The following is a 27,797-nucleotide window of genomic DNA, read 5'->3' on the forward strand; positions in this document are numbered from 1 at the left end:
AGTTTTTCACACCACTGTATAGAAGAAACTAAATTTATACAGAGAGGTTGTCAATTGTTCTGTGCAGGGGAAAGACATTCACGTGGGAGATTTGTATGTCACTGCCACTTGGGGACCTGCAAGAAATCTTGATCCAATACAAAGTTTACCTGTAAGAAGTTATCATTTCATATGTAATATGACCAACATTTTTGGAAAAATTGGAAGCAATAACTTATTTGTTCTTAATTTTAGAAAAATTCTCACATGAAGAATGCACTAGTAATGCCAATTTGGTCTCCTTCAAGACATTACAGATTGTGTGTATGTTTACAGTATATATTTTTTTTTCTATGTATTCACCTTCTCTGAGATTAATTTTAATCTTTTTTTAATAGACTATTTTTTTTTTTGTTGTACAGAGTCCTATGTGGCCCTGTATTCCCTTTTATACTCATGAGTTTATTATTATATTGAGATTATTATATGAGGTTATTATTATTATTATTATTATTATTATTATTATTATATTAATACATTTTATTTTATGTAATTTCAGGTAGCCCAATTACTTAGAGAGTTGCATTTGATTCTTCCTGGTTAGCTTACCATCTGCTGGTGGAATGCCAAAATTAGAGAGAGAGTCTTCTCTTAATGGCAAGATGGCAAGAGAGAGAGAAAAGCTGAGTAATCAGCTTATACCATTCCAATCATAAATTCTAGATCAATAGGTGTGGGCATCTCCCTTAGTTCATTAAGTTATTTTTCCACACAACTGGACCAATTGGGCATCCTTGAACAGGATAGCCAATTATACACAGCCACATATCAGTCCCCCAAACCTGCTTCATATCAGCTATGCAGGGCATGGCCTTCATTTGGGGGATGGCTAATAAGCTCATGCAATGTCCGAACATAGTTACACTTACCAAACTGGTGGGATGCATGTTCCCAGCTCTCCTGCCATTAATTATACTCCCTAAAGCTTTGTTCCTGAAGATGGAAACTGCATGTGGGGATGGTTGGGTAAGCATCAAAGCACAACAGTTTTTTTCATTAAAGTAAAACAAGCCCCCTGAAACACTATCTAAGGAACACTTAAACAATTATGATAATGCTAGCTATCACAAATACACAACACTAGAAGAACATTAAAATGAGTGCCCTTTGATCAACCCTTAAATCAGTTAATTTCTAAATTGTATATTTTAAATTTTGAGCATTTTTTATCCCCATTACAGCAATTAAGGTTGACACTCAAAAACTTAAGAGAAAGCTATACAATGTATTATTACCATAATTATTGCTTTAGATTGCCAAGAAAATTTTATTATTTACATATTATTATCCATAGTTAAACCTGCAAAATATATGAATTTAAATTAAACTCTGCCTATCACATAGGTGTTGAAGCCCAAGCAGAAAGAGATATACTTTCTAGACTCTTTTTATGAGAAAAGAGATAACCAAGAAGGATTTGGTGACATATCTTATGTTACCGTGTGCAGGTTTACCTCTATTATGTTGTTCAGCTCAAAGAATTTGGTTCTTGTTCCAGAACTTTGGATAACCACATCAGTTTAAAAAGACCTTGATATGAATTTTCTTTCTGTTTTGGTCTTGTTTCAATTTCCATTCCTCACAATGTGTGTTGGTTATGCATGGATTTTAATACGAGGAAGGCCTACACTGTTAATGTAAAAATATCTTATACATGTTTACTTTTTTTTCATGCAGGGGAATTGCTCAAAATCTGTCTCCTGGACAATGGAAATCACGGTCAGGCTTTGACATTGTAAATATCATAATTAACCTTTTCCTTTTATACCTAGTAATGGTTTATATATGTAGTTTATGTTTTTCTTTGGCAGCACGGTGGCGCAGTGGTAGCGCTGCTGCCTCGCAGTAAGGAGACCCAGGTTCACTTCCCAGGTCATCCCTGTGTGGAGTTTGCATGTTCTCACTGTGTCTGTGTGAGTTTCCTCCCACAGTCCAAAGACATGCAGGTTAGGTGCATTGGCAATTCTGAATTGTTCCTTGTGTGTGGATGTGTGTGTGTGCCCTGCGGTAGGCTGGTGTCCTGCCTGGGGTTTGTTTCTTGTCTTGCGCCCTGTGTTGGCTGGGATTGGCTCCAGCAGACCCCCGTGACCCTGTAGTTAGGATATAGTGGGTTGGATGATGGATGGATGGATGATTTTCTTGATTCATTTTTTTACTCCTCGTATTAGGGCCTTCCAAGTCAGTCATGTTGATGGTATGACTATTTCAGATTATAACTATATTTTTGTGTGTGTCTATAATTAATGTTGTGTCCTGGTTTCCAAATTACCATTTTGTGGTTTCTCTACAGAATGCCCTTTATGTTGTCCTTGAGGCCCCATTCGATTTCAATGAGGTATGTCTCAATTTTATTATTCTCTTCTTTCATTGAAGCGTTTGTGGAGGGAAGAATATAGCTAGATGTGGGTTCCCATTTTTGGCACCTTTTACAATTTGTGTTGGGTATTTCTTTTATGTTTTATTTAATTTTATTATTTTTTTTATTTTTAGCATACTGTCCCTAGTGGTTTTAATGTTCCAGAAATGCCTACCTTTCAAAATCCACATATTTTAAATGCATTTTGTAATGGTTTGCATTAATAGTTTTGTCACAATAAACTCCTTTTAACAACATGATTATGCTCAATCCACTTTCGAATGACATGCCAGCTTTGAGGAAGTGGTGGTATGTAATGTTGCTTGAGAAATGCAGTTTACATTTCCTTTAACTTTCATTTAGTTGTTCAGTAATGTGACAGTTATGCTTAGCCATGTTGTAAATCAAAAGCACATAATCACAATGTTTGCCATTTTAAACTTAATTCTTTTTGAAATCACTGAAGAAAATACTTGCATTGGACTGAGCAAGCAAACACCCTTCTAAATGATGGCCAAGAACCTAACAAAAAACTAGAAGGTACAGAAATGCACAGCCTGAACAGTGTCATTTTTTGTGTATGTTCTTTTGGCTCATTCTTTAACATTTGCTTAGGTAAATATTTGTTTGTTTTCAGGTTTAGACTCAATTGAACCATTAACAAAAAGACAGAAGATTGGTAAAGACTCGCACTGCATTTGAAGTGAAAAAAAATGTCTTACTATTACATCGCACTGAGTTAATGCAGGTTTCACATCTTTTCTTAGAAGAAACATCAGCCTCCCTTCTCCAACATCCAGCACAAGGCACTGATGAGAAGGAACAGACACATCATGTCATAAACTTACATAAGAAAGATGAATTAGGTTTTGCTGATGCTGTCTTACAATGCTTATTATATGGTCAATGAAATGTATGAAAAGACTTTAAATGATTGTCTCAGATGCATAATGTGAATCATTAACCAGTGGGATTCTAAGCCTCAAAGACTAAAAGCCTGTTTTATTTAATCTGATGCAGTAGGGTGATGTACCGTGTTAGCCATTATGGATGTAATGAGAAGTGACACCTTGTATTGGCTAACTGAACAGATTGCAATATGCAAGCTTTTGGGGAATGTGGAACCTGTGTACATTCATTCTTTGGCGGATTACTTGTCCCGTTTCTCCCAACTAGAGGGCAGTGTTGGGACATTTCATACACAGAATACACGTGTTGTGTACTCTTTGTGTTATTTGACAAGTGATTTAAACACATACCTATAAGCTGAAGCATGGCAGATGTTAGCAGACTGGCTGACCAACCACAAGTGTTACCTGGCAGGTAACCTCTCAAATAATCAGATCATGACCAGACCTGTGTATTTATTGTAACAGAATTAGGTAGACCACATTAGATGATCTACAGGACAATGACCTCTTTATGTGATATTATTTGATGTCCCAGTCAATCTGATAACAGATCTACATTGTAAAGAAAACTTCAGAAGACATTGCTGGACAGCTATACGTATTATACATTGTTCACCTCTCCTGCTAAATGAATCTTAATCTGGAGAGGTCCGTTAATATTTTACATTGAAGATAACCCACGTAAAGATCTTTGTTTCTTTCATAGTGTTTATAAACACAGGGAATTCGAGTTTCTGTATTACATCTTGCCTGAAGAAGTGACCTGAGCTGCTTCAAAAGCTTGCATACTGTGATCCATTTAGTTAGCCAATAAAAGATGTAATTTTGCGTCACTTCTCATCTTATCTGACGCAGAAATACAACTCTTAAAGGCCTTAGAAATTTTTAAATGCATTGTGTTGTTTATAGTGTATTGTAAGAAACATTGAAGACTTGTAGAATCTTATGATCGAAAACAACAATGTTAATAATGTGTAACAAATTAAGACTATACACTTTTTTTTCTTTCCTTTTTACGTTTTTTTCCATATAAATGTCGAGGAAAAGGCTATATTCTCTATGATGACCATTTAAAAGTTTTTTTTTTTTCTTAAAAAATATTACAGCAACATGAAATCCTTCAGCATCTTATGGAGGCAGAGAAGTGGTGTGCTGAGAATAAATCTTTGTTCAAGGGGCAAGTCGCACTCCCTTCATTACTTTCAATGGAGAAAGACGACATAGAGGAGGCCCTTCACAAATTGGATTCATTACTTGAATTTCCAGAAGAAGAGGAGAGGGAATATGTCCTTAGACCCTTTACCGTCGTTTTTTCACATATGGAAGATATGCAACTGTTTTTAAATAGCAAGAGAGGAAAAAGAAAAGTAACAGTGTTTTGTGAAAAAATATAACAAACATACATGTCCATCTTTTTTCTGTTACAACCTACAATTGTAGTTCTGTGTTTTATATATTGTTTTAACTTTTTTCTAATAAATGTTGTAAACCAAATTGATCTTTGCAATCCGTCTCAGATCTGCATTTCTTGGTGTTATGCATAAAAAATGTTTTATACCTTAGTTTATCAGATTTGAATAATTGCATCCACCCAAACAAAACATTTTTAAAGTTAAGTTTAAAATCTAAATCGATATTTTAGTTTAATTACAAAATAAATGAAAGACAGTCTATGGAAGTGAGGCACAGAGGGTGCAACTTTCAATGATGCAATTTTTTACATTTCTTTAAAAAAACGTTTGGTAATATCTATGAGGCAATTTAAGAGATTCACCCCACTTTTTATATAACCATATTTATAAGTTAGGATCTCTGTCTTTTGTTCTATTGAAAGAGTTACACTTCACTACATATTATACCTCTCATGGCTATATATGAGAAATAAATCTGGAATCTTGGTTACTCCAAAAGGATATCAAGCAAGAACCAAATCTACTTGAAAAAGAGCCCATATCAATGTAAATATCCACTCTTATTTCTTGTATCTGAATGGACGCACCCTAACCAAAACTTTTAACCAGATTTTTATCCTGGATTAAATTTCATATATAACCATAATAAATTGTTTAGAGGTAACCAAGATACCATTCAACCCAGCCACTGGGGTCACACTAGTTAGTTTGGTGTTGGTGCTGGTCCCAAGCCTGGGTAAAGTGGGAAGGATTGCATCATGAAGGGCATCAAACATAAAACCTGTGCCAAATCAAACATGCGGATGAGAAACAGAATGTCCTTACTGGATTGGGTGAGGCCTGGGTTACCAAAGGCTGCCTCAGATATTGCTGTCCAGCAGGGTATTGACGGAAACCATACTACTGCTGGATGAAGGAGAACAAGAGGGGGGAAACTGGGTTCAAATACAATGGGAGAAGAGGAGGGGAAAGAGAGTGGAGTTCAGAGTCAGAACCTTGGATGTTGGCACTGTGACTGTTAAAGGGAGAGAGAGAGAGAGAGAGGGCTTCCCAATATGACAGAGAGGAAATAGATGTACGCTGTGTACAGGACACCAAGTGGAAAGGGAGTAAGGCCCGAAGCACAGGAGGTGGGTGCAGCCACTCCAGATGCTGTTCATAACAGGAATGATAAAGACTATCCAAGGTGCTACCATTATCCTTCGAGAAAGACAGATGCCATGTTCTACCATGATGTGGACTGGAACAGAAAGAGGGTAGGAGTAATAATTTGTGAAGAGTATGTCAGACAGGGTGATGAGCATACATCTGGAAATCAAGGAGGTAATGTTAAATGTCATCAGCGAAAAGCAAAAGGAGTTAATAAATCTGGGAAGTTTTATTACATATAGTGTATTTCAGTTGCTCCCTGTGGTATCATACACACTGCATGATGGAAGGTGGTGGAAGGGTGCAACTGCAAAGAGAACAGTTGGTGAAGGTAGATAAATTGAAATACTTGGGTTCAATAGTCCAAAGCAATGGAGAGGGTGGCAGAGAAGTGAAGAAGAGAGTGCAGGCAGGGTGGAGAAGAGTGGCAGGAGTGATTTGTGATAGAAGAAGGGAAGGTCTATTAAATGGTATTGAGACCAGCAATGTTGTATGGTTTGAAGATGGTGGCACTGACGAAATGACAGGAGGCAGAGCTGGAAGTGGTGGAGTTGAAGGTACTACGATTTTTGCTTGTAATAACTAGGGTAGACAGGATTAGGAATTAGTGTATCAGAGGGACAACACAGGTACGACAGTTTGGTGACAAAGTGAGAGAGGCTAGGTTGAGATGGTTTGGGCATGTGCAGAGGGGAGATGAGTAGTACATCGGGCAAAGAGCGTTGAGGATGGAACTGCCAGACATGAAGAAAAGAGGAGGTTTATGGATATGGTGAGGGAGGACATGAAGGTATTCGGTGTGGCAGAAAATGATGTAAAAGACTGGGATAAGCTGTGGCACCCCCTAAATTTGATACAGTTGACCAAGACATCTTTATCAGCTTCCCATTCGGCCTGGGCAATTTCTCCTCATCCTCAGACCCCATCACCTGTGGGGTCCTTCAAGGATATATTCTGAAGCCTATTTTTTTTTTTTTCACTGTACATGTTGCCCTTAGGATCCATTTAAAAAAAAAAAATACTTCTTTCCATTGCTACACAGATGATACACAGAAACATCTTCCACTGAAACAAATCAAAACAAATGAATTAATTAAACCTTTATTGGAATGTCTGGAATACATTAAAAGATGGATATAATTAAGTTTTCTTAGTCTAAATGACAAAAAAAGAGATTGTGTGTTTTGGACCTTCTGATCTTAATTGTGCTACAGAAATTAATCTTGGCTCCTTGACAACCTACTGTTAACCTTTCGCAAAAAATCTTGTGATTTTTGATATTGCCCTCAAATTTGATAAACAAATGAACTCCATTATTAAAGCCCGTTTCTGTCAACTCAGGGTATAGCCTAAGGTCAAGTTTGTCTCTTCTTGGCTTGGCCATTGCAACTCATTATAGTCTACAGGATTGAGTTTAAGTTTTTACTGTATTTTTTTAAGTCCCTGAATGGTTTAGCCCCCTTTCAACTTACTGACCTCTTACACCCTTATTCTCCTGAAGTTCTTAGTTGTGCTGACTCCTAAACTTAAGCTTGCTTTTGCAGTAGCTGCCCCTAAGATTTGGAATTATCTACCTTTTTATATCAGGTCAGCACCAATTTTGGTCACTTTTAAATCCTGCCTGAAAGCTGATCTTTTTGCCTTAGCTTTTTAAACCTGTCTGCGAGTATTTATTATTAGTTTATTTATCTGATGTACCTGTACATGTATTGGTGTATTTATGGAAACTGCACACCACTTTGGTCGACTTTTGTTGTTTTTAAATGTGTCCTGTAAGTAAAAGCGACTTGACTTGACTAAATGTAGAAGCTGAAAGAAGAAGAATCAAGATACCATTCGTTTATCAATTCACTTTCTAACCCACTTTGTCCTGGACAGTCTATCCAAGCCAGCACAGGGCTCAAGGTAGGAACACATCCTAGACAAGGCACCAGTGTATCACAGGGTGAACACACACCCACACACCAGGGCCAATTTAGGAAACTCCAGTTCAATTGTATTACTGGGCAGCAAACAAACTATAAAAACCTGGACACAAATAGATGAACATACACAGGCTTGGTCCTCAATAGATGGAACACGGGGACACAGTTGGAAACTTGTTAAAGGTAAATTTCGCACAAACAGTAAGTTTTTCTTTACACAAAGAACGATAGACACTTGGAAATGCTACCAAGTAGTGAGGCAGACAGTAAGACGTTAGGGACTTTCAAAACTCAACTTGATGTTTTCTTGGAGGAAACTGGCGAGCTTTGTTCAGCTAAATGGCATGTTCTCGTTTAGAGTTTTCTAATGTTCTAATGTTCTAAAATCCACGTTGTGTACCTAATACTTGTATGCAAAACATTTGGTTGACCTAAGAAATAAAATCCTGCAGTGCTTCTTTACATTCCTTGCTTTGTACCCCAATAAATACAAGTTATCACCAATATGCTATCAACCCAATTGTGCTTTACTCAATCAGAATATGGAACCAATGTAGGAAGCATTTTAAGATAAAGAAACTTTTATCTGTGGCACAAATGCATGAGAACAACCTTTTCCCACCATCTCAAACATATGCAGTTTTTAATGTCTGGAAAACATTTGGGATTAAATCACTTAGAGATCTGTACATAGACAACGTCTTTGTATCCAACGAACAATTACACTCCAAATTTAACTTTCCAGCAACACATTTATTTCACTACTTTCAAATTAGAAACTTTGTAAAATAGAAACTGCCCAATTTTCCTCACCTCCCTACCACCTCAATGCCAAAAAAATATTGATCAGTTTCAAGGACTCAGACAGCATTTCTGCAATATACAAAACCAATATACAGATGATCCCTTTCAAAGATCCAAGAGGACAGTAGGAAAAGGATCTCTCACTCAATATCTCAGAAAAGGAGTGGAAGATAGCAATACAGAGAATCCACTCGAGCTCCATATGTGCAAAGCATACAATTATTCAACTCAAAATTATATCTCGAGCACATTTGTCTCACTTAAAATTGCCCAAAATGTTTCCAAGGCAAGATCCAACCTGTGAACGTTGCAATCAATTTCCAGCCTCACTGGGCCTCTAGTTCTGGGCCTGCACAAAATTAACATTATTCTGGACCAAAATCTTGAAATGCCTATGAGACAGCCTGGGCATCACAATCCCTCCTAACATATTAACAGCTGTGTTTGGTGGGCTCACAGAGGGGCTTAAAGTGGAGAAGGACAAACTGTAATTGCCTTTACTTTACTATTGGCAGGTAGACTTATCTTGCTCAACTGGAAGAATCCTAACTGATGTGATATATTATTTGAAACTGGAAACAATCATATTCACACTTAGAGGATCTGTGCAGAACTTTGTCAAAACCTGGCAGGATCTAATCAATAACATTTTAGAATAAACTTTTAAAGCACTGAGGAAGCTGATGCTCTCCTTTTTTGATTTTCTTCTCCATTTATCTTTATTCACTTATTAATTCATCAATATACTTATTTTTTTTTAATAGCTTTAAGTTTTACTCTGCTGGCCTAGCTCTCTTTCTCAGTTGTGGGGGTTGATTTGTTTTGATCCTATTTTCATAAAAAAATATTTATTTCTATGGAATGTTGTGTGATTTCAATAAAATCAGTTAAAATAAAAAAGAAGGCATAGAGTTAAGTGAAGAGGAATAAGAAACTGCAGGTTTTGAAGATAACAAAAATAAGACATGCTCCTTTTTCTGTCGTTTTGTGTTTCAGATAGCAAAACAAAAGGAGAAAAAATAAAATAAAGGGCAAAGATTGTTGCTGAAGAACTACAGCTGTTAACCCTTTGCACTCCACAGGCGTCATCAGCAGCATGCTATTGGCTGTTAGAAACGCGGCGTAGCACGACTCTGCTGAATGGTCGGCACACAATCGCCAAATGTGACAATTGTTTCAATTAAAGTGATCAGGTGATGAAATCAGCAACTGTGGTTGGCAAGTCCAGAACCACACCAAGACAAATTAGATTTGCCAGGCCACTAAACCTGAGCATCTTTAGAGAAGTGGAGGAAAAAAGAATAAAAGAGCAGACATGGAAACTGCATAGAGATAAACAGGCTGAGATTCAAATTTAGTCTGCTATAATTGTGAGGCAGTAACACAAATCTATGTTAACTTTTCTAATACTAACAGACATTACTGAAACATGTGAGTTTGTCATATCTGATACAGGTTAAATGGGGAAAAAGACACATTTAAATGTCCATCCAAGCAATGCATGTAAATGTCTGCTGTCTGCATCGGGTTAAGCAGGTTTGAGGCCGTGTGTGTAAATACAGATAGTGACTGCCAACCTTTACCAGTTAACAACATATAATTTATACTCTAAAGGCGAGTTACTTCATGGCAGCACTGCCGTTTTCTCTCACTATATCTTGGTATTTGTTCACATCTCGTATTCTCTAAGACTCTTCTCCACGGTCATGGACTCCAGTTCGTTTTTCATTTTTACTAATCTGACTCCTCGGTATTCTTTTAATGGCCAGTCGCTCACCACCTCCGCAACTGTCTTTGAACTGAACACCGCGGAGGAACAAAAGAGAAACAAAGGCAGAAATCAAAGCGTCGTACGTGTGGAATGGCCGTCTCCTCGATGTCTGCGATTCGAGAAGGAAACGACAAAGGGAACACATGGAGAGGAATGAACAGGCGCCAGCGGTGTGACTGGGTGCTACGAATTAAAATTTGGGAGTCAGCCACTTGAAGTGAACCGCAGATAACAATGAACAGAAACAACCCACCAGTAGCAACAGAAGGATTCACTCGACCGAAGTTCGGCGGGGGGCACACGAACGAGCCGCCCGACTCTCATTCAAATGACGCGCGGCGATTCCACACAGCCACAAAGTGCATTCCCAAAATACAGAGCACTTATGCAGTTGCTCGCGCTTAACTGTCACGTGACCCCATGTCGACCGCGGGATGACGTCATCCAAATGCGACGGCTACTGAAGCCACGCTGCCAGTGTTTCTCTTTGTGAAACACTTAGGAGTCAAGATTGTTGCTGAGTGAGACATAAGTGACAACGAGTTTAGAAACAATCCAATCGCTAAGAGGCAGACAGTAAGTGCTCTGGATTTTGAGGATGTGAGTTTTTACTTCGCTATATTAGGCCGGGGTTATACTTCACGCGACGCATGCTGCGATGCAATGGAAGCGTTGTACTGTTTATACTTGCGCGCGCACTTAGCGTAAATCTGGAGGAATCCACTAGGTAGCGGTGCGAGATATTATCACGGTGGAAACAGGTTCGGCTTCGCTGTTGTGAACTGCTTGGTGCAGCCGTTAAATTCCGATGACACCTTACCGCAATATCTCTGAAAAGGGTGTTTAATGATTAAATCCATAAATCCAGGGATTTGCCCATTCCAGCTAGCATTGGGCACGAAGCATAAACAATCCCTAGACATGGCAACAGCTCATCACAAGGTGAATACTAGCACTCACATACACTCGCGTCATTTTAGTGTCACCAAATCTGCATATCTTTTGAAGGAAACCGGAGCTCACTGTGGAAACCCAGCAGGAAAACGTAAACTGCAGACAGGGAACACCAGCGACGAGACAGCAGCGCCACCGCTCCAACACCGTGTCAGCCCCTTGTGTGTAATTATTAACAGTATTCATTATTTAAACGAAATTAACGATTTATCTGTAAAATGTAACGTACATCCTTCAATGCATTGCATCATGAAAGTGATATCAAGTATTAATCTAAAGATTTTACATTTGCAGACAGTTGGAATATCATACATGTATGGTGTATGGTCTGTGTGGTGATCTACTGCTGCGTGCTGTCAGGTCAGGAGGAAGTTACGCTTAAAAACTGGGATGACGTCTACAACGGTCTGCTTTAATCATAAAGTAAACTGCGAGGTTAGAGTGGAATTTTGGAGATTAAAGCCGAAATTTCCATTGTAATCACAAAATACACGTTTTTACTGCGTCCTTAATTTTTTCCTCTGTGGCTCAAATTATTTGATTTCTGCCTTTGTTTCTTTTTTTGTCCCTCCGCGGTGTCCAGTTCAAAGACAGTCGTGGAGGTGGTGACCGGCCGGCCATTAAAAGAATAGCGAGGAGTCAGATTAGTAAAAACGAACTGGAGTCCATGACCGTGGAAAAGAGTCTTAGAGAATACGAGCTGAGAACAAATACTGAGATATAGTGACAGAAAACGGCAGTGCTGCTATGAAGTACCTCGCCTTTAAGAGTATAAATTATATGTTGTTAACTGGTAAAGGTTGGCAGTCAGTATCTGTATTTACACACACGGCCTCATACCAGCTTAACCCCATGCAGACAGCAGACATTTACATGCATTGCTTGAATGGACACTTAAATGTGTGTCTTTTTTCCCATTTAACCTGTGGGAAATATGACAAACTCCCATCTTTCAGTGCTAAAGCCAATCCAGTAATGTCTGTTAGTGAGTATTAGAGAAGTTAATAGAGATTTGTGGTTTGTGTTACCGCCTTACAGTTCTGTCAGAATGAAGTTGAATCTCAGCCTGTTTTTAAGTCTCTATGGAGTTTCCATTTTTGCTCTTGTATTCTTATTTTCTCCAATTCTCTAAAGATACTCAGGTTTAGTGGCCTGGGAAATCTAACTTGTCTTGGTGTGGTTGTGGACTTGAATGTGAGTGTACCCTATGATGGTCTATAGCTGGCTGCTGCCCTGTACAGGTACTCTGGTTTTCTTCCTATACCCCAATAACTTCTGTTTATTTTAGTTATTAGTTTTAGTTTTGCACTGCACCACGGTGGTGAGGTGGAAGTTAAGGTCCATTTGGCTACTTAGACATGTGAGTTATACAGACCCAACCAGGCTGTGTGGGTGACACCATGTGCCACTCTTAGGTGAACACCACTTTCAGGACTGGCATTCCTCTTCTCCATAAGACCCACTTTAATTTAATTAGAATATACATGAAGGTCAATAATGAGCCGCGTTTACTCTGCCCCTCCCCCCCTTTTTAGGGTTACCCATAGCAAACTGGTCTGTCAGGGTGGAGCGTTAAGAAAGACTGAGGCACACAAGGCCTCCACCGTGCCAATTTCACAATACTGGGAGGTGTTGCTGTTTAATAGGAGTTTATTAATGTGTTAATTACAAAAATATTTGTGATGTGCGCAGAGTGTACTTAAACAAGATGAAGCTGAGAAACTTGAAACTTGTTTCAAAGTTGTTGAAAATGACAGTTGTTTTGAAGAACGTTTTTGTCCTGGATCATGTCAGATTTGCCCACCACTGTTGCTTATCTCATCACTTGACCACGGTAATTCAAACAATTGTCATATTTAGTGTTTGTGTGCTGACTATTCAGCAGAGTCGTGCTCAGCCCTGTTTCTAACAGCCAATAACATGCAGCTGATGACGCCTGAGGTGTACAAAGGGGTAACAGCTGTAGCTCTTCAGCAGCAATCTTCGCCCTTTACCCCCCCTTTTGTTTTGCTAACTGAAACATGAAACAACAGAAAGAGGAGCATCTCTTATTTTTGTTAGGTTCAAAACATGCAGTTTCTTAATCGCCTTCACTTAACTCTATGCCTTCTACTTCAGGGAAACATTCACTGGTTGTCACACACAGTCTGCCCCTAAGACTAAAAATAAAATCAAACCTGTTTAAATAGATCTCATTTAGTCACAGGCTAGTTGAAGTCAGACATTGGGTGTCTCACATTAGGCGGCCATCTTTACAGGGACACACCGCCAACTGCCTCCATCTCGCTAAGATTATGTAAATGAAGGCTGTGATTTAAATAATGGTTTGGTATTTTGCAAGGTTGGGGCAGTTTCACATTAGACAAGTTGACCAGCGATTTTAAGTTCCTCCTTCATATGCCCCTGTTTATTAACATAATCCTGAGGCCTAACTTGTGTAAACCTTCCTTGACATTAACTGATACCACAATTCTGGGACCCCAGCAACACTGAAAGTTTAATCAAAGTAGTGAATACTGCTGACACACAACTGTGCAAGATGGCCTCCTCCTTCTTCTTCTTCTAGCCTGTTGGACCCTCCTTTCATTCCCAAATTCATTTTACACTTAATGTGACATGAAAAGTGATGAGTTACTGTCTAATTGCTATGAACTGTCTGACTTGACATCAGCTTTAACTAACAGGATGTTATAAAAATCAAATGTCTTAAGATCTGAATTATACAGTTTTAATGGAATCGATTCCTGTTTTTTTTCCACAGAGAGAGAAAAACCTGCCATTTACTGTAACGTTTAAATGGATGTGAAAGAGGAGATGTGTGAGGATGACCTGAATATCATGGAGGAGAGAACTGTAAATGTTAAGGAGGAGGACTGTGAGTGGGAGACTGTCCACCACAAACAGGGGAGTCTGGACATTAAGGAAGAGGACAGTGAACTAGAGTCAGTAAATATTAAAGAGGAGAATGAAGAGGAGTGTGTCAGCACTGAGATACACAACTGTAGGAGTATGGACAGTGTCAAGGAAGATGACCTTCATTATGGAGATCAAGATGGAGCAGTGACCGGGTTATTCTCTTCTCATAGCAGACACTCTTCATCTCCGGAGTCTTCTGTCAGTGTAAAATATGAAACATTACAGCCTGACAGAAAGACAACTGAAGAAATTTCATTTCCTAGAACTGAGGAAGGTCAGCCTAAGACATCATCTAAAATAAGTAAGTGAAAAATAACAATCGGTGTACGTTGTAGGGTCCGGGTTATGGGCTAGAAAGTGCTGTCTTGTGCTTTTTTAATGAAACTTAGACGAACGTTCAAACTATATTAAACACAGCACTTCTTCGATTATTGTTTGTAACATTATTAAAACACTCTAAGCCTGTGTTTGGTTAAAAAAAAAAAAAAAAAGTTTGTGAACCCTTTGCAATTCCTTTTATTTCTGCAATAATTCTTCCTAATTTTGTGGTTTGATCTTCAATTAAGTCCCCAAAACAGACAAACACAGTCGTCTTAAACTAATAATAAACAATGAGACCCTTGTCATTCCTGAATACATTGTTTAAACATGGGAACAGTCCAGTTTGTGACCCCCTGTCTTTAGAAACTTTCTGATCCTTCTTTATCTGCAATGACCGCCACCAAACGTTTCCTGCAGCTGCTACTCAGGGTTCAATTTCTTGTCTATTCATCGTTTCCAAAGTTTTCCGTTTCTTGATGTCTCAGGGATTCCTTTAATTATCAGGTGACTTCAGGTAAAGCCAATGAATCCTACGCTCTTCATTCTGATTGGCCGGTCCAGAACACCAGCTTTCTTCTGTTTAAGCCTTTCTCTTGTTGACTTCTTCTTTTTTTCAGCGGATTGTCTTTTTCATTCTCTAACTTCTCTCAAGCTTTCACTATCATAACATCTCCTATCCGATTTTTTTGTAACAATTTTTAATTCAGTTCTACATTGATGATGGCATCCTGTCCTGGTCCTGCAGAAATAAAAAAGCCCTAAACTGAGATTCTACCATGTGGTGATAGCAGTGGTGTGCAGTGATCTTTTACTTCCAACCCACTGTGAAATGGGGACACACACATGTTGACTTGGGGATTCAGGCATTCAAAAGATCCACACACCAGACCAGGGGTGACATTTATAAAACTTTGCCTGGAATTGAGCGTGATAATATGCACACCAAAAACAGAAAAATGTATATGCCCAAAATAAAATCAGATTTATAAACTGGATGTATGCCCATTACTACAAAATCTACTTTTTGTAAATCATAGTCACTTTTTAAATATGTATTTGTGAACACTCCTTTAATTGCCACCCTGAAAACATTTAAATATGGAGCCTGCTAATCTGTCGCCTATATATGCAGTCATGATGCTGCAGAACTTCATTGGCTGGTAGATCAGCCTCTTCCTCCTCGCGCTTTGAGATCTCATCACCTGCATTCAAAAATATCTGGCTTTGCTCTTCATCTGAGAGTGAAAGATCACACGTGGTTACAGCGCCTCTCCTCTGTGGGGTTCAGGAAAGGTGTAAGGCAAAACTGTCTGTGTAGGAATTCACTGTCACCTGGCATGTGTAATGACATGATTGCTGTTATAAAGAATAGGTCAGGTCATATGAAACACTGAGAGTTCAGCAGGTTACTTCACCAACACATATTGACCATGTAAAGCAACATCACATCTGTCAAAGCTACTTTGTCTCAAAATAAATTAATCGTGGTTTAAGTGAGGCCATGGAGATGTGTCATTTGTCAGGCACATCTTGGATGACTTGTGTATTAATGGAATGTCACCGGTTATGGTTAACAAAAGAAGTTTCAATCTTGCTAGGTTCCCTTTTTGCAATATGAGTGCAGTAAAATGTTCCAGTTGTGTTAGAAGAGCTGGACACAGATGCAGATTGCTTTTTTGTGTTGGGAAAAACATGTCATGTGTTATGTGTGTACACCAACACTGTACGACATCGGGATGTAGTGCATCAGCAGTCAGTTAATGGCTTCCAGCACAGCAGGTGTGTTTTGAGATAACGGAACTGGAAATTCTCTTATCTGGAAGGAGGATATAAGCTGACACACAAACGCTGGTGAATCGGCCTTCTTCATATCTCACCGTCACTTGAATTTTTTTTTTTTTATTCAGTTTAAATTGATTGTTCCTGCTCACGCTTAATTACTGTGCACCTTATGGTCCATGATGTCAAAGCCGCACTGACAAAAAAACAGACACATAGGTATATATGATATTTGGAATAACTCATTTTATGACCTGTAAAGTACATTTTGGAAAACCTTGTGGCATGGGTGCAACATTATTCATATTATTCATATTCGTTTGCATGCCTTCGTACACTCGTAATCAGCGACCGCATTTTTTTTTCCGATCTTTCCCAATCTCCACATTTTGGTGCATGGTGGTGTTTCTTTGTACTCCAGGACATGCATAGGAAAGAATAGTACAGAAAGGTCAGTTCCGCGCTATATACAATCATCAAATTCAAATGTTAACAATTTCCCCACACCCAAAGACCGTCCTTCCTGCATTTTCGACATGTGTACCTGTTGCAATGTATACACTTCTCTCTATGCTGTGGTTCCTATTACATTGAAGGGGCAGGGGAAGTGGCTGTCTTGGAACAGAAGCTTGTCGATGTTGCATCCTCTTTTGCTTTATCCATCGCCTTTTCTTGTAAGAAGCAACAACGAAGTTCCTCTGCAAGGTGAGCCATGAACACTCTTCTTTTCTTAGTGGCCCCCGTGCATGCCTTGTGCAGTACATGTGTGTCGATCGCCACCAGGTCAAGCATGTTATATTACAAGCAACTGGCCACCAGTATGCTTCTGCTCGCACTGAATAAGCTCATGCCTTCTGATGCACAATGTCAATGCAGCACCGGGCAAAAAACAAAGAGACAAATATATGTGACTTTTTGAAGAAATCATTTTATGACCTGAATAGTACCAATCAGATAACATTGCACTAATGCAATATTATTTGAAAACAAACAGCATCATATCAGCTGTAAATTTATGGTATTCATAAACGTTAGCTTTTTTTTTTCAGTGTTATTTTCTCAGTTACATTCACAAACCCACCCCACCCCCCCAAATCACCTGGGCCCTCATGTATAACGCCGTGCGTAGAACTAGCACTATAACATGGCGTAAGCACAAAAGCCGAAATGTGCTTACGCACAGAAAAATCCAGATGCAGGAATCTGTGCGTACTCCAACTTCCACGTTCTTCTGCTACATAAATGCCGATCAGCGTGAAAACTAACGCTTCGTGCGCTTATGTAACGCCCCAAATCCTCCCAGAATTACGCCTATTTGAATATGCAAATCAATATAAATCGCCTTTAAGCGCAGCCTTCTGTGAAAAGACAATGGGAAAAGCACGGGGAAAATATAAGAATTTCAGCGAATACCAAGTGGAGGCAAAGGAAAAACATACTATTTGTTCAAATAAACCGTGGTATAATCAGCACAAGGAAGTTGATCGAGTGACATAGCGTGTTGGAGAAACTTGAAAGCTCACATTCACAAATCGCACAGTGCCGGAAATAAAAAAGAAGTCACATATCAAAGTCGCTGTGAAAAGCCGAGTTGTAAGCCCACTGTCTGAGTGTCATATGAAAGTTTATTAGGGTACAGAGAAAAAAGGCACACAGTAAGGAAAAAGCACAAAATGTCAACTTCAATCTCGACATTTCCACTTTAATCACGTAGTTTATTTTGTCATTAAAGTAGAACATCATAAACTTCATCTTAAAATCGTTTAATTAACCAGTTTCTCAAATCACATCGTAATTAAAGTAGCACGTTAAATGCTTTGTTTTGTATTTGATCTTCTGTGTGCTCTGTGTGTGTGAATCACTACTTGCTTTTTAAACCGGCTCTCTTCCTCCAACTGGACACAGAATCAATTACATTCGTGATATTACAGCTCTCTGAATAACTAAAATACTGAGATGTATACGTGATATTATTTTCATGATGATAGGAGTTAAAGCACGTTATTAAACATGTGTTTCACTTCGATGAAATAATTTATTGCAGCAGTACAATCAGGGGCGGCTCTAGTCTTGTGGTGACACTGGGCAGTGGAAGAATCGGTGGCTCCTTCGCCCGCCCGTCAGTAAGGTAGCTTATGCACAGTGGAAGGCTACGTCCATTGTGCACACTGCATAGCCGCCTCGTGCTCATGACACAAGCATTTAACTTTTGCCGAAATTTGTCGCTGCGTTTTTAGCTGTGTTGTTATTTTCTCTTTCTGTTTTATATTCAATATATATATTGGCGTAGCCGTCACTGCAGTCAGTGCTTTTCTTTCCCCAAGTAACCGATCGCCATACAATCAGCTCTGTAATAGACGTTAAGCCATCTGTAAGCTTAGCGCCGATTCTTCAAAACGTTTAAAGAACATTGAAATATCTTCGTAGTACATGTTTAATTATTCTATCCTTAACGACACTCCCAGTGAAGAATATAGATTATTTAAATGAAGTTAAAGTTTTATCTGTATAATTTAATAAACATATTTTGCTGCATTTCACATTAAAAATGATATCGTCATCATATGTAAATACGCGCTTTATAAAGTGGCTCAGGTTGTGCGATATTATAACTGTAGTGCAAGTTTACAGTGGGGTGATTGTACTTATAAGTACAAACAGTTCTACAAGGTGCAATTGATTGAATGCATTTAAAGTTCTTGGGATGAAACTGTTTCTGAACCGCGAGGTCAGGAAAGTCTTTAAAATGTTTTGCAGTGGCTGAGACAGCGTTTCCTTAAAGCTGTATATCGATAATTCCCTTTCCAATCAGCTGCTGTTGTGATTCACACTCAGATACAGTGATATAAATACTCCGAGTGGTGCAGTGAGAGAAATATGGAAAAAGATGATCCGCTGTGGCAACTCCTAACGGGAGGAGCTGAAACAAGAAGAAGAAGTGAGAGTAACAACGCTAAAGCAGTTATGGTAGAGAATCTTTAGAATAGTTTGACCATTCTGTGGACCATTATATTGTTACAAGTTAATTACAATCAGATGCATTACACTAATAAACAATATGCGGTTAGTTTTGGTGTATTTATAAAGCCGCGTCAGGAAAATAAGGTGTAACCACACAGGAACAGTAGCACTGCTTTGACGCTGGGTGCCGCCAGTCTGCAAAACCGAGCGGAGAACTTGCGTACGACAAGGCATGAGGTACCGTGGAAAAGTGCGTGTCTTTACGCCAAGTGTAGGTTTTATACATCGCGATTTGAACGTGGAAAAGTTCTTACGCAACATTTCTGTGTGTACGCACCGTTTATACATGAGGCCCCTGATCTTTTTCTAACAGCTTCAGCATAAATTTACACCCGACATGACGCTGTTCGTTTTCAAATAGTATCACATTAGTGTGATGATGTTTTCTGATTTGCACTATTCAGGTCATAAAATGATAAATGTAGTAAGGACTGTCCTTGGCTGTGTGGGAACTGTTAACATTTGAATCTGATGATTGCATATAGCGCGGAACATACATTTCTGTACTATTCTTTCCTATGCATGTCCTGGAGTACCAAAGAAACACCACGATGAAAAAAAAACGTTGTCACTGATTTCAGCAGCAAGAAGGCATGCGAATGAATACGAATAATGTTGCATCCGTGCCGCAATGTTTTCCAAAATGTACTATACAGGTCATAAAATTAGTTATTCTAAATATCATATATACCTATGTCTGTTTTTTTGGCAGTGCGGCTTTAACATCAACGACCATAAGGTGCATACTAATTCAGCGTGAGCAGGAACACTCAATTAAACTGAATTAAAAAAAATTAAAGTGACGGTGAGATATGAAGAAGGCCGATTCACCAGCGTTTGTGTGTCACCTTATATCCCTACAGATTACAGAATTTCCAGTTCCATTGTCTCAAAACACCACTCATATCTACAGTTTTCCCTGTTTCAAATAAAAAGTAACCGGTCAGATCTGGGGCGAGGGGTAGTGTTGTATCATGATCGTGACTGAGAGAATAAAAGTGAAAAATAAAAAACGCTAACTTTTACAAGTATTATAAATTTACACCAGCTGTTACAGACACAAATCAAATGTATGTTTTTATTATATAATGTTAACAGTAAGAGCAGCTCACTACTCAATACATTCAATTTTCTCGGGAGTTGGTTTAAAACTCACGACATCTGGATTATAACTCAACAGTTCTTACCGCTGCACCACGGAAGCTGTCGTATTGCACTTGTACCTTTTGTGGAAGTGTTTATTTGATATTTGGCCATCAGCCTTCACACATTATACAGTTCATGCCTTCATTTTGTCATGTATTACAAAAACATGAAAAACATTTATGTTTTAACGATATGTTTACATAGATTGTTGTAGACACAGACCACACATGAAATTATTTACTATATACAATTCAAAGTATCTTACTCCCAGATAATCAAGGCAGGAACTGGGAGAACTTCTTGCCCATTTTCTTAGGGGGTGGGATGGTATACCAGGCCATTTGCTGCTTGGTCTTATTGACACATTTACAAGACAAAAGAGGTTAACGGAGAGGTGTGAAGAGATTTAAGGTGGGCCAGATTTACGAGTTTTTTCCAAGGCTCTAGTAATTCTAGTGTTAAAGACATTCATCAAGCTGCTTACCAATGTTAGTGTGTGGCAGTGTCCTTCTCAGCCACTAGTAAAATAACATGAGGTTTTGGGCCAAATTCTCTATGCTGTGCTGCTTAAGGTTCCTGAATCTGAAGATGTTTTAGAAGGCAGGTTTTGTTTTGTGTTGATGGAGATTGGTTGAACAAAACTCACCTGTGTTGCAGTCTATGTCCCACCTCAATAGAATAACACATTATATTCATCCTTTCCTTTCTTTGTCTGAATTCCAAATAATCATCGGTATGGGTGCAAATGCATTTATTAACTCCCTGCTCAATGAATAACCTTCCCTAATTAATCTGCATTTTCCTCCCTCTTCACAGGCGCTTGCCAGATTCATTATGAATCTAAACATGATTGATGTATTTGTATTCTTGTCCTCGTCCGACCACTGCTGCATTATGCTTCAGCTATTTCTCGCCTCATCAGCATTTTCTTGCAGATTTCATTAAACAAACCTCTGCTAAACTTGAGGAATTTATAACACTAAACAAAGACTCTGTTTGAGATCCACCTTGTGTTTGACTGGCTATTAAAGAGCATATTCAATGTCTGATCATTGTTAATGCCTCCAAATATTCTCACTCGGCATACAGTAATATTGACAATCTTGAGAAGCGTCTGAATAATCTTAACAAGCTCAGAATGCAGCTAATCATAGACAATGTAAATGACCATCTTGTGCAGAGTTGAGAATTAATTTCATGTGCACTCATTGCTGTCTCTCTTTTTCTAAACTGAACGAGATGTGAGTTCTTAAACTGCACAGATGAGATTCGTTAGCCCTCATGTCTCCAGTCAAGCAAAAATATAGTGATAGTACAGATATATAGAAAACATCACTAAATACTGCTTGGAAATTAAAAAGGTTTATTTTATTTTTTTCTTAAACATTCCCCTCTGCTGAACTCCCATCTTTGGAGTGATTGATGTGTTTTTTAATTTTATTAATTTGCAAAAACTCTCACAAAATGATGGTGCTTTTCTGGAGGCCCCTGTTTTAGCTGAAGAAATTAAATACATTAAATGCATTTTTAAATTCATTTGTAATAAAAAAAAAAGCCCCTGATGCAGATGGTTTGAAGACAGCAGTATATTTTGCATTTCGGCAACAAGTGTCCAGTTTGCTGTTTCAGGTCAGGTATCATTTGGGTCTTTGGGGTTTTTCAGTAACCTGCATGTTTTATTTATTTAAGTTTTACTCTGTTCTCATTGTGCATTAAAATGTTTTTTCTTTACTATTCTCTGCCTCTTTATAACCAAATTAAAAAATATATGGAGTCTTGTGGCTTTTGACTAATTATTTATAAATATCAAGACACATTCTGTTTAATAAAAGTTAATTTCACATATTTGACATGACACTCTCCAATGTAATGATGGCTGATGATTATTACTTTCTACCTGCAATAATTAACAATATATAATGTTATAATATTTTAAGAATGTAATGACAAAATGATCATGCCATTCTGTAATGTAGTTAAAAAAAATCAACAATAGTCTTGTTGATTGTACCTATTACATGTGATCTATTTATTTTACTATATTAACTTTTTGGCTCCTATAATTGTGCTCATGTGGTGAGTAGTTGAAATACAAATGAAAATAACAAACAAGTTGAGTCTCTAATCACTTGCTACTTAACACTAGAATTACCAGAGCCTACGAAAAAACTCGTAATTCCGTCCCACCTTAAACTGCTTCTTAAATCCCTTCACACCTCTCCGCCAGCGTCCTTTGTCTTCTAAATGTACTGATAAAGAGAAGCTTGGAGCAGCCGGCTATTCCATCCCCCCACCAATTTAGAACATGGACGAACTTTAGCTTGATTGAGTATCTGGGAGTGAAGTGGAGTTTTAGAGTGGAAATAATAGATCGTTGTTTGGAACACACGCATTTCATGTCTGTTCCGTTTCTACAGTAATCTGTGTCAACACATTGTTAAAACTGAAACGTGTTTTATATTCTAGTAGTAGATGACAAAATGTAGGCATAAACTATATAGTGTATGAAGCCTGAAGTCCAAATAGCAAAGAAACATTTTCACAAGAATAACACAATTGCGCTTTTATTCAAAAATATAACTGCAGAAACAGAAAGCCGCCTTAACATGTGACATTGCCAGCAGTTTATTGTAACTGCCTCTGTGGTTCAATAGACTCAGCCCCCGCTTGGGAATCAAGAGGTCACGAGTTCGATCCTGCTCCCCTCCGTTTTGAGAAGTAAACTGCTCTTAGTCATACTGTTTTAGAATAACAGCATACATTTGATTTCAGTCTGTAACAGTTGGTGCAATTTATGATCCTTGTAAAGGTTAGCTTTTTTTTTTATTATTTACTTTTCATTCTCTCAGTCGCGTTCAGAATCAATCCATACAACCCCATCTGACACGGCTGTTTTCACTAAAGGCGCTATAGCTCTGCAGTGTACCACGATGCATACTAACGCAACCCCGGTTCTGACACACAACGCTGGCGAAGCTGCCTTCTTCAGTATCTCACCGTCACTTGCTTTTCTTTTTTTCAGTTTTATTGAGTGTTCCTGCCAGTCCCGCATGTTGCTGTATGCTTTTCTTTTGTACTCCAGGACATGCAGAGGAAAGAATGGTAAAGACCAGTAACTTCGGCGCTATATGCAATCATCAGACACTCCCCATCTGCCCGTGTCATTCAAACACAGGAACATATATTGGTGTAAAAGTATAACAAAAGTGCACTTTTTCCATCGCCTTTTCCTGTAAGAAGCAATGTACACACTTCTCTCTATGCTGTGGTTTCTATTACACACCTGAAAGAAAGAGACAATATATGTGAAAATATAATCGCACTAATGCAATATTATTTGAAAGCGAACAGCGTCAGATCGGGTTTGAATTTATGCAGGAACTGGAAATTCTCTGATGCGGGACCTTCCCCCAGGGAAGAAAGTACAGTGTCAGGTGCTCATTCAGTGTAATAGAAACCATAGCACAGAGAGGTGTGTACACGACAACAAGTACACGTGATGTAAATGTAGGAAGGACGGTCCTTGGGTGTGTGGGAACTGTTAATATTTGAATGTGATGATTTTATATAGCACGGAATGAAAATCAGCACTTCTTAGCATTGCACCATGCAAGCTGTCGTATCAATCACTTACTGTAACTTGCTTTCTTTTTCTTGGTTATACAGGTAGTTTTGAATAAAAGTGCACTTGTTTTGTTTGCGAAATGAAGTGTCTGCGCACTTTTCGTGGCATTACGTGTATTTTTGAGCATGCCCGTTTGAGCAGTATAAAAAGTATAACAAAACAACGGACAGATGGGGAGTGTCTGATGATTGCATATAGCGCCGAACTTACTGCTCTTTACCATTCTCTCCTCTGCATGCCCTGGAGTACAAAAGAAACAGAATACAGATGCGCTATAGCTCTGCGTTGTACCACGATACATACTAACGCACCCCCCCAAAGGGTTCTGACACACAGATGCTGGCTAAGCTGCCTTCTTCGCATCTCACCGTCACTTGATTTTCTTTTTATTCAGTTTTATTGAGTGTTCCTGCCAGTCCCGCATGTTGCTGTATGCTGGATATGTTCACATGTATTGTCTCTTTCTTTCAGGTTTGTAATAGAAACCACAGCATAGAGAGAAGTGTGTACATTGCTTCTTACAGGAAAAGGTGATGGAAAAAGTGCACTTGAATAAAAGTGCACTTTTGTTATACTTTTACACCAATATATGTTCCTGTGTTTGAGCGACACGGGCAGATGGGGAGTGTCTGATGATTGCATATAGCGCCGAAGTTACTGCTTTTTACCATTCTTTCCTCTGCATGTCCTGGAGTACAAAAGAAACAGCATACAGCAACATGCGGGGACTGGCAGGAACACTCAATAAAACTGAAAAAAAAGAAAAGCAAGTGCGGTGAGATACGAAGAAGGCAGCTTCGCCAGCGCTTGTGTGTCAGAACCATGGGCGTTAGTATGCATCGTGGTACACTGCAGAGCTATAGCGCATCTTTAGTGAAAACAGCCGTGTCAGATGGGGTTGTATGGATTGATTCTGAACGCGACTGAGAGAATGAAAAGTGAATAAAAAAAAAAAGCTAACCTTTACAAGGGTCATAAATTGCACCGGCTGTTACAGACTGAAATCAAATGTATGCATTTATTCTAAAACAGTAAGACTAAGAGCAGTTTACTTCTCAAAACGGAGGGGCGCAGGATCAAACTCGTAACCTCTTGATTCCCAAGCGGGGGCTGAGTCTATTGAACCACAGAGGAAGTTACAATAAATTGCTGTCAATGTCGCATGTTAAAGCGGCTTTTGTTTCTGCAGTTATATTTTTGAATAAAAGCGCAATTGTGTTATTCTTGTGAAAATGTTTCTTTGCTATTTGGACTTCAGGTCGTCATACATTATATAGTTTATGCCTACATTTTGTCATCTACTACTAGAATATAAAAAACGTTTCTGTTTTAACAATGTGTTGACACAGATTACTGTAGAAACGGAACAGACATGAAATGCGTGTGTTCCAAATAACAATCTATTATTTCCACTCTAAAACTCCACTTCACTCCCAGATACTCAATCAAGCTGAAGTTCGTGCACGTTCTAAATTGGTGGGGGGATGGAATAGCCGGCTGCTCCAAACTTCTCTTTATCAGCACATTTAGAAGACAAAGGGCGCTGGCGGAGAGGTGTGAAGGGATTTAAGAAGCAATTTAAGGTGGGACGGAATTACGAGTTTTTTCGTAGCCTCTGGTAATTCTAGTGTTAAGTCTTACAATAGCTTATGCTTATCAAAGTTTGTTCATAAATTAAACCAATATTTATTTAGTGTTGTAAGGTAATGTCAATATGAAAGCGGTGGGTAAAAAACTAAACTTTTTTTATCCTTTAAACTTTATTCAGGAATCAAACTTCACTGCTGTTCTGAATGTGGCAAACAGTTTTCAATAAGATGTAACCTTCAGAGCAACAGAAGACTTCACACAGGAGAGAAGCCATATTGCTGCCTTGAATGTGATAAACAATTCTCTCTGAGCCAGCAAAGAATTAACACACGAGAGAAGCCGTATAACTGTTCTGAATGTGGTAAAAAGTTTACACAGAGATGCCATCTTCAGAGCCACCAAAGAATCCACACGGGGGAGAAGCCATATTGCTGCCCAGAATGTGGAAAACTATTCTCTAACAATAGTAATTTTCAAGTACACATTAAAATTCACTCCGGAGAGAGGCTGTATTGCTGCTCTGAATGTGGCAAAAAGTTTTCAAGGAGAAGCCATCTTCAGAGCCACCAAAGGGTTCACACAGGGGAAAAGCCGTATGACTGTTCTGAATGTGGTAAACAGTTTTCAGAAAGAAGCCATCTTCAGAACCACCAAAGAATTCACACAGGGGAGAAGCCATATTGCTGTTCTGAATGTGGAAAAATGTTTTCACGGAAAAGCCATCTTAAGAACCACCAAAGAATTCACACAAGAGAGAAAAAAATGACAGAAACTTCCCCACCTTGTCTACAGATGAACACAGTACAATGCTAAGCAGCAGAATAAAGAATTCAAAAAGTTCGATGAAAACAAAACAAAACAAAAAAAAAAACTAGTTGGGGAAACTACAAGTAAAGTGGTAAATACAATGCTCACCTCTATCTGCTTCATGTGTAAACAGAACTTACTCATGCATGGCTTATTAGGGGCGAACTAAGACCAAAAGATGTACGCTTCATCATAGATGAATAAAACAGTGGCTTGGACACAAAGTGGTTCAGATCAAATTTAAAAAAAAAAAAAAAAATAACCCATAATTGTCACTACTGCCACAAAGAACTATAAACAGTCACACATCTCATTGCTGGTTGTGGGGTACTGATTGCTGAAGGATTTTACACTGCACAACACCACAAATTGCCCAGGCTCATTCGCTGGAAACTCTGCAAGAATACTACTTTCCAGCACCAGAAAGACACTGGGACCACAACTCACACCGCACAATGGAAAATGAGGAGGTGCAGGTCACTTATAGCACAGCAATACTGACTGACTGAAAAACAGAGGCCGGAAAACCAGATGTAAGAAATCCTGGATAACAGAAGTATTAGTTCCTAGTAACTATTCAGTCCTAAGAATGGAGAGGCAAGAAAGAAACAAAATACCAAGAAATGTCTTCTGAGATATGCCAAATGAAATGTGGACCAAAAAATAAAAACGGAAGGAGTGCCTGTTGTTCTAGAATAAAGAGGACTGATAAAGAAAAACTTTCATTCCCAAGTTGACAAATTACAATAACTCCTTATGACCTGTGTGGAAAAATACAAAACAGCTTGATCAATTTGGTGTGCGTGACAAGAGCCATGCAGACCACTGCTTGCCCATGGTGTACGTGACAAGGGTCATGAAGACCCTGCGTGCCCAAAGTATGCGTGCTAAGTGCTACTTCTTGTTTTAAGGTTACTACACAAAAAACCACAACTGTGGACTCATCCAGCCCCAAACTAAGGAAACTAACAGATGTATTCCACCTGTAGATTTCTGTTAGTGCTGATTCAGGCTAATATTTTGAAATACTTGTGTAACTAAAGTCATAAGACAAAAACCCTATAAAAATTTGGGACACCAACCCCTCAGGGCAGATGAAGGGCAGGTGTCCTAGGACTGTGCTTCTCTGTCATCTTACCCTTGCCTGGTGTGTATTAATAAAAGATTTTTTACTAACTTTAATTATATCTCTCTGTCTTCAGTCACAAGAAACGACACTATAGAAAAAGTGTCCACAGTTTTCTGGCGCCCGGACGTGGGGCTAGGAGACG

The 27,797-nt window shown here is 38.7% G+C and overlaps 1 protein-coding gene across 3 annotated transcripts; it reads left to right on the forward strand.

Moving 5' to 3' along the window:
* Positions 1-10,816: 10,816 nt before the first annotated feature.
* On the forward strand, positions 10,817-27,358 carry LOC120533537 (zinc finger protein 436-like). 3 transcript variants are annotated; one of them, XM_039760473.1, is made up of 3 exons: positions 10,817-10,967; positions 14,083-14,538; positions 25,898-27,358. In XM_039760473.1, the coding sequence occupies exons 2-3, from the start codon at positions 14,118-14,120 to the stop codon at positions 26,530-26,532; spliced, it is 1,056 nt and encodes a 351-aa protein (XP_039616407.1). In that variant the 5' UTR covers positions 10,817-10,967; positions 14,083-14,117; the 3' UTR covers positions 26,533-27,358. The 3 variants fall into 3 exon arrangements, with proteins under 3 accessions (XP_039616407.1, XP_039616406.1, XP_039616408.1); XM_039760472.1 differs by having other exon boundaries at positions 10,817-10,943; XM_039760474.1 differs by lacking the exon at positions 10,817-10,967 and adding an exon at positions 13,111-13,155.
* The last annotated feature ends 439 nt before the right edge of the window (positions 27,359-27,797 follow it).

The sequence above is a fragment of the Polypterus senegalus genome, chromosome 8 (genome assembly GCF_016835505.1).
Source record: "Polypterus senegalus isolate Bchr_013 chromosome 8, ASM1683550v1, whole genome shotgun sequence".
Classification (NCBI taxonomy): Eukaryota; Metazoa; Chordata; class Cladistia; order Polypteriformes; family Polypteridae; genus Polypterus; species Polypterus senegalus.

What these genes read in the sequence shown, in the direction of transcription:
- LOC120533537 (XM_039760473.1), top strand. Translation starts at nt 14,118, where the DNA reads ATGGATGTGAAAGAGGAGATGTGTGAGGATGACCTGAATATCATGGAG. An exon ending in TAAGACATCATCTAAAATAA is followed by an intron (nt 14,539 to 25,897) that starts GTAAGTGAAAAA and finishes AACTTTATTCAG; the next exon opens with GAATCAAACTTCACTGCTGT.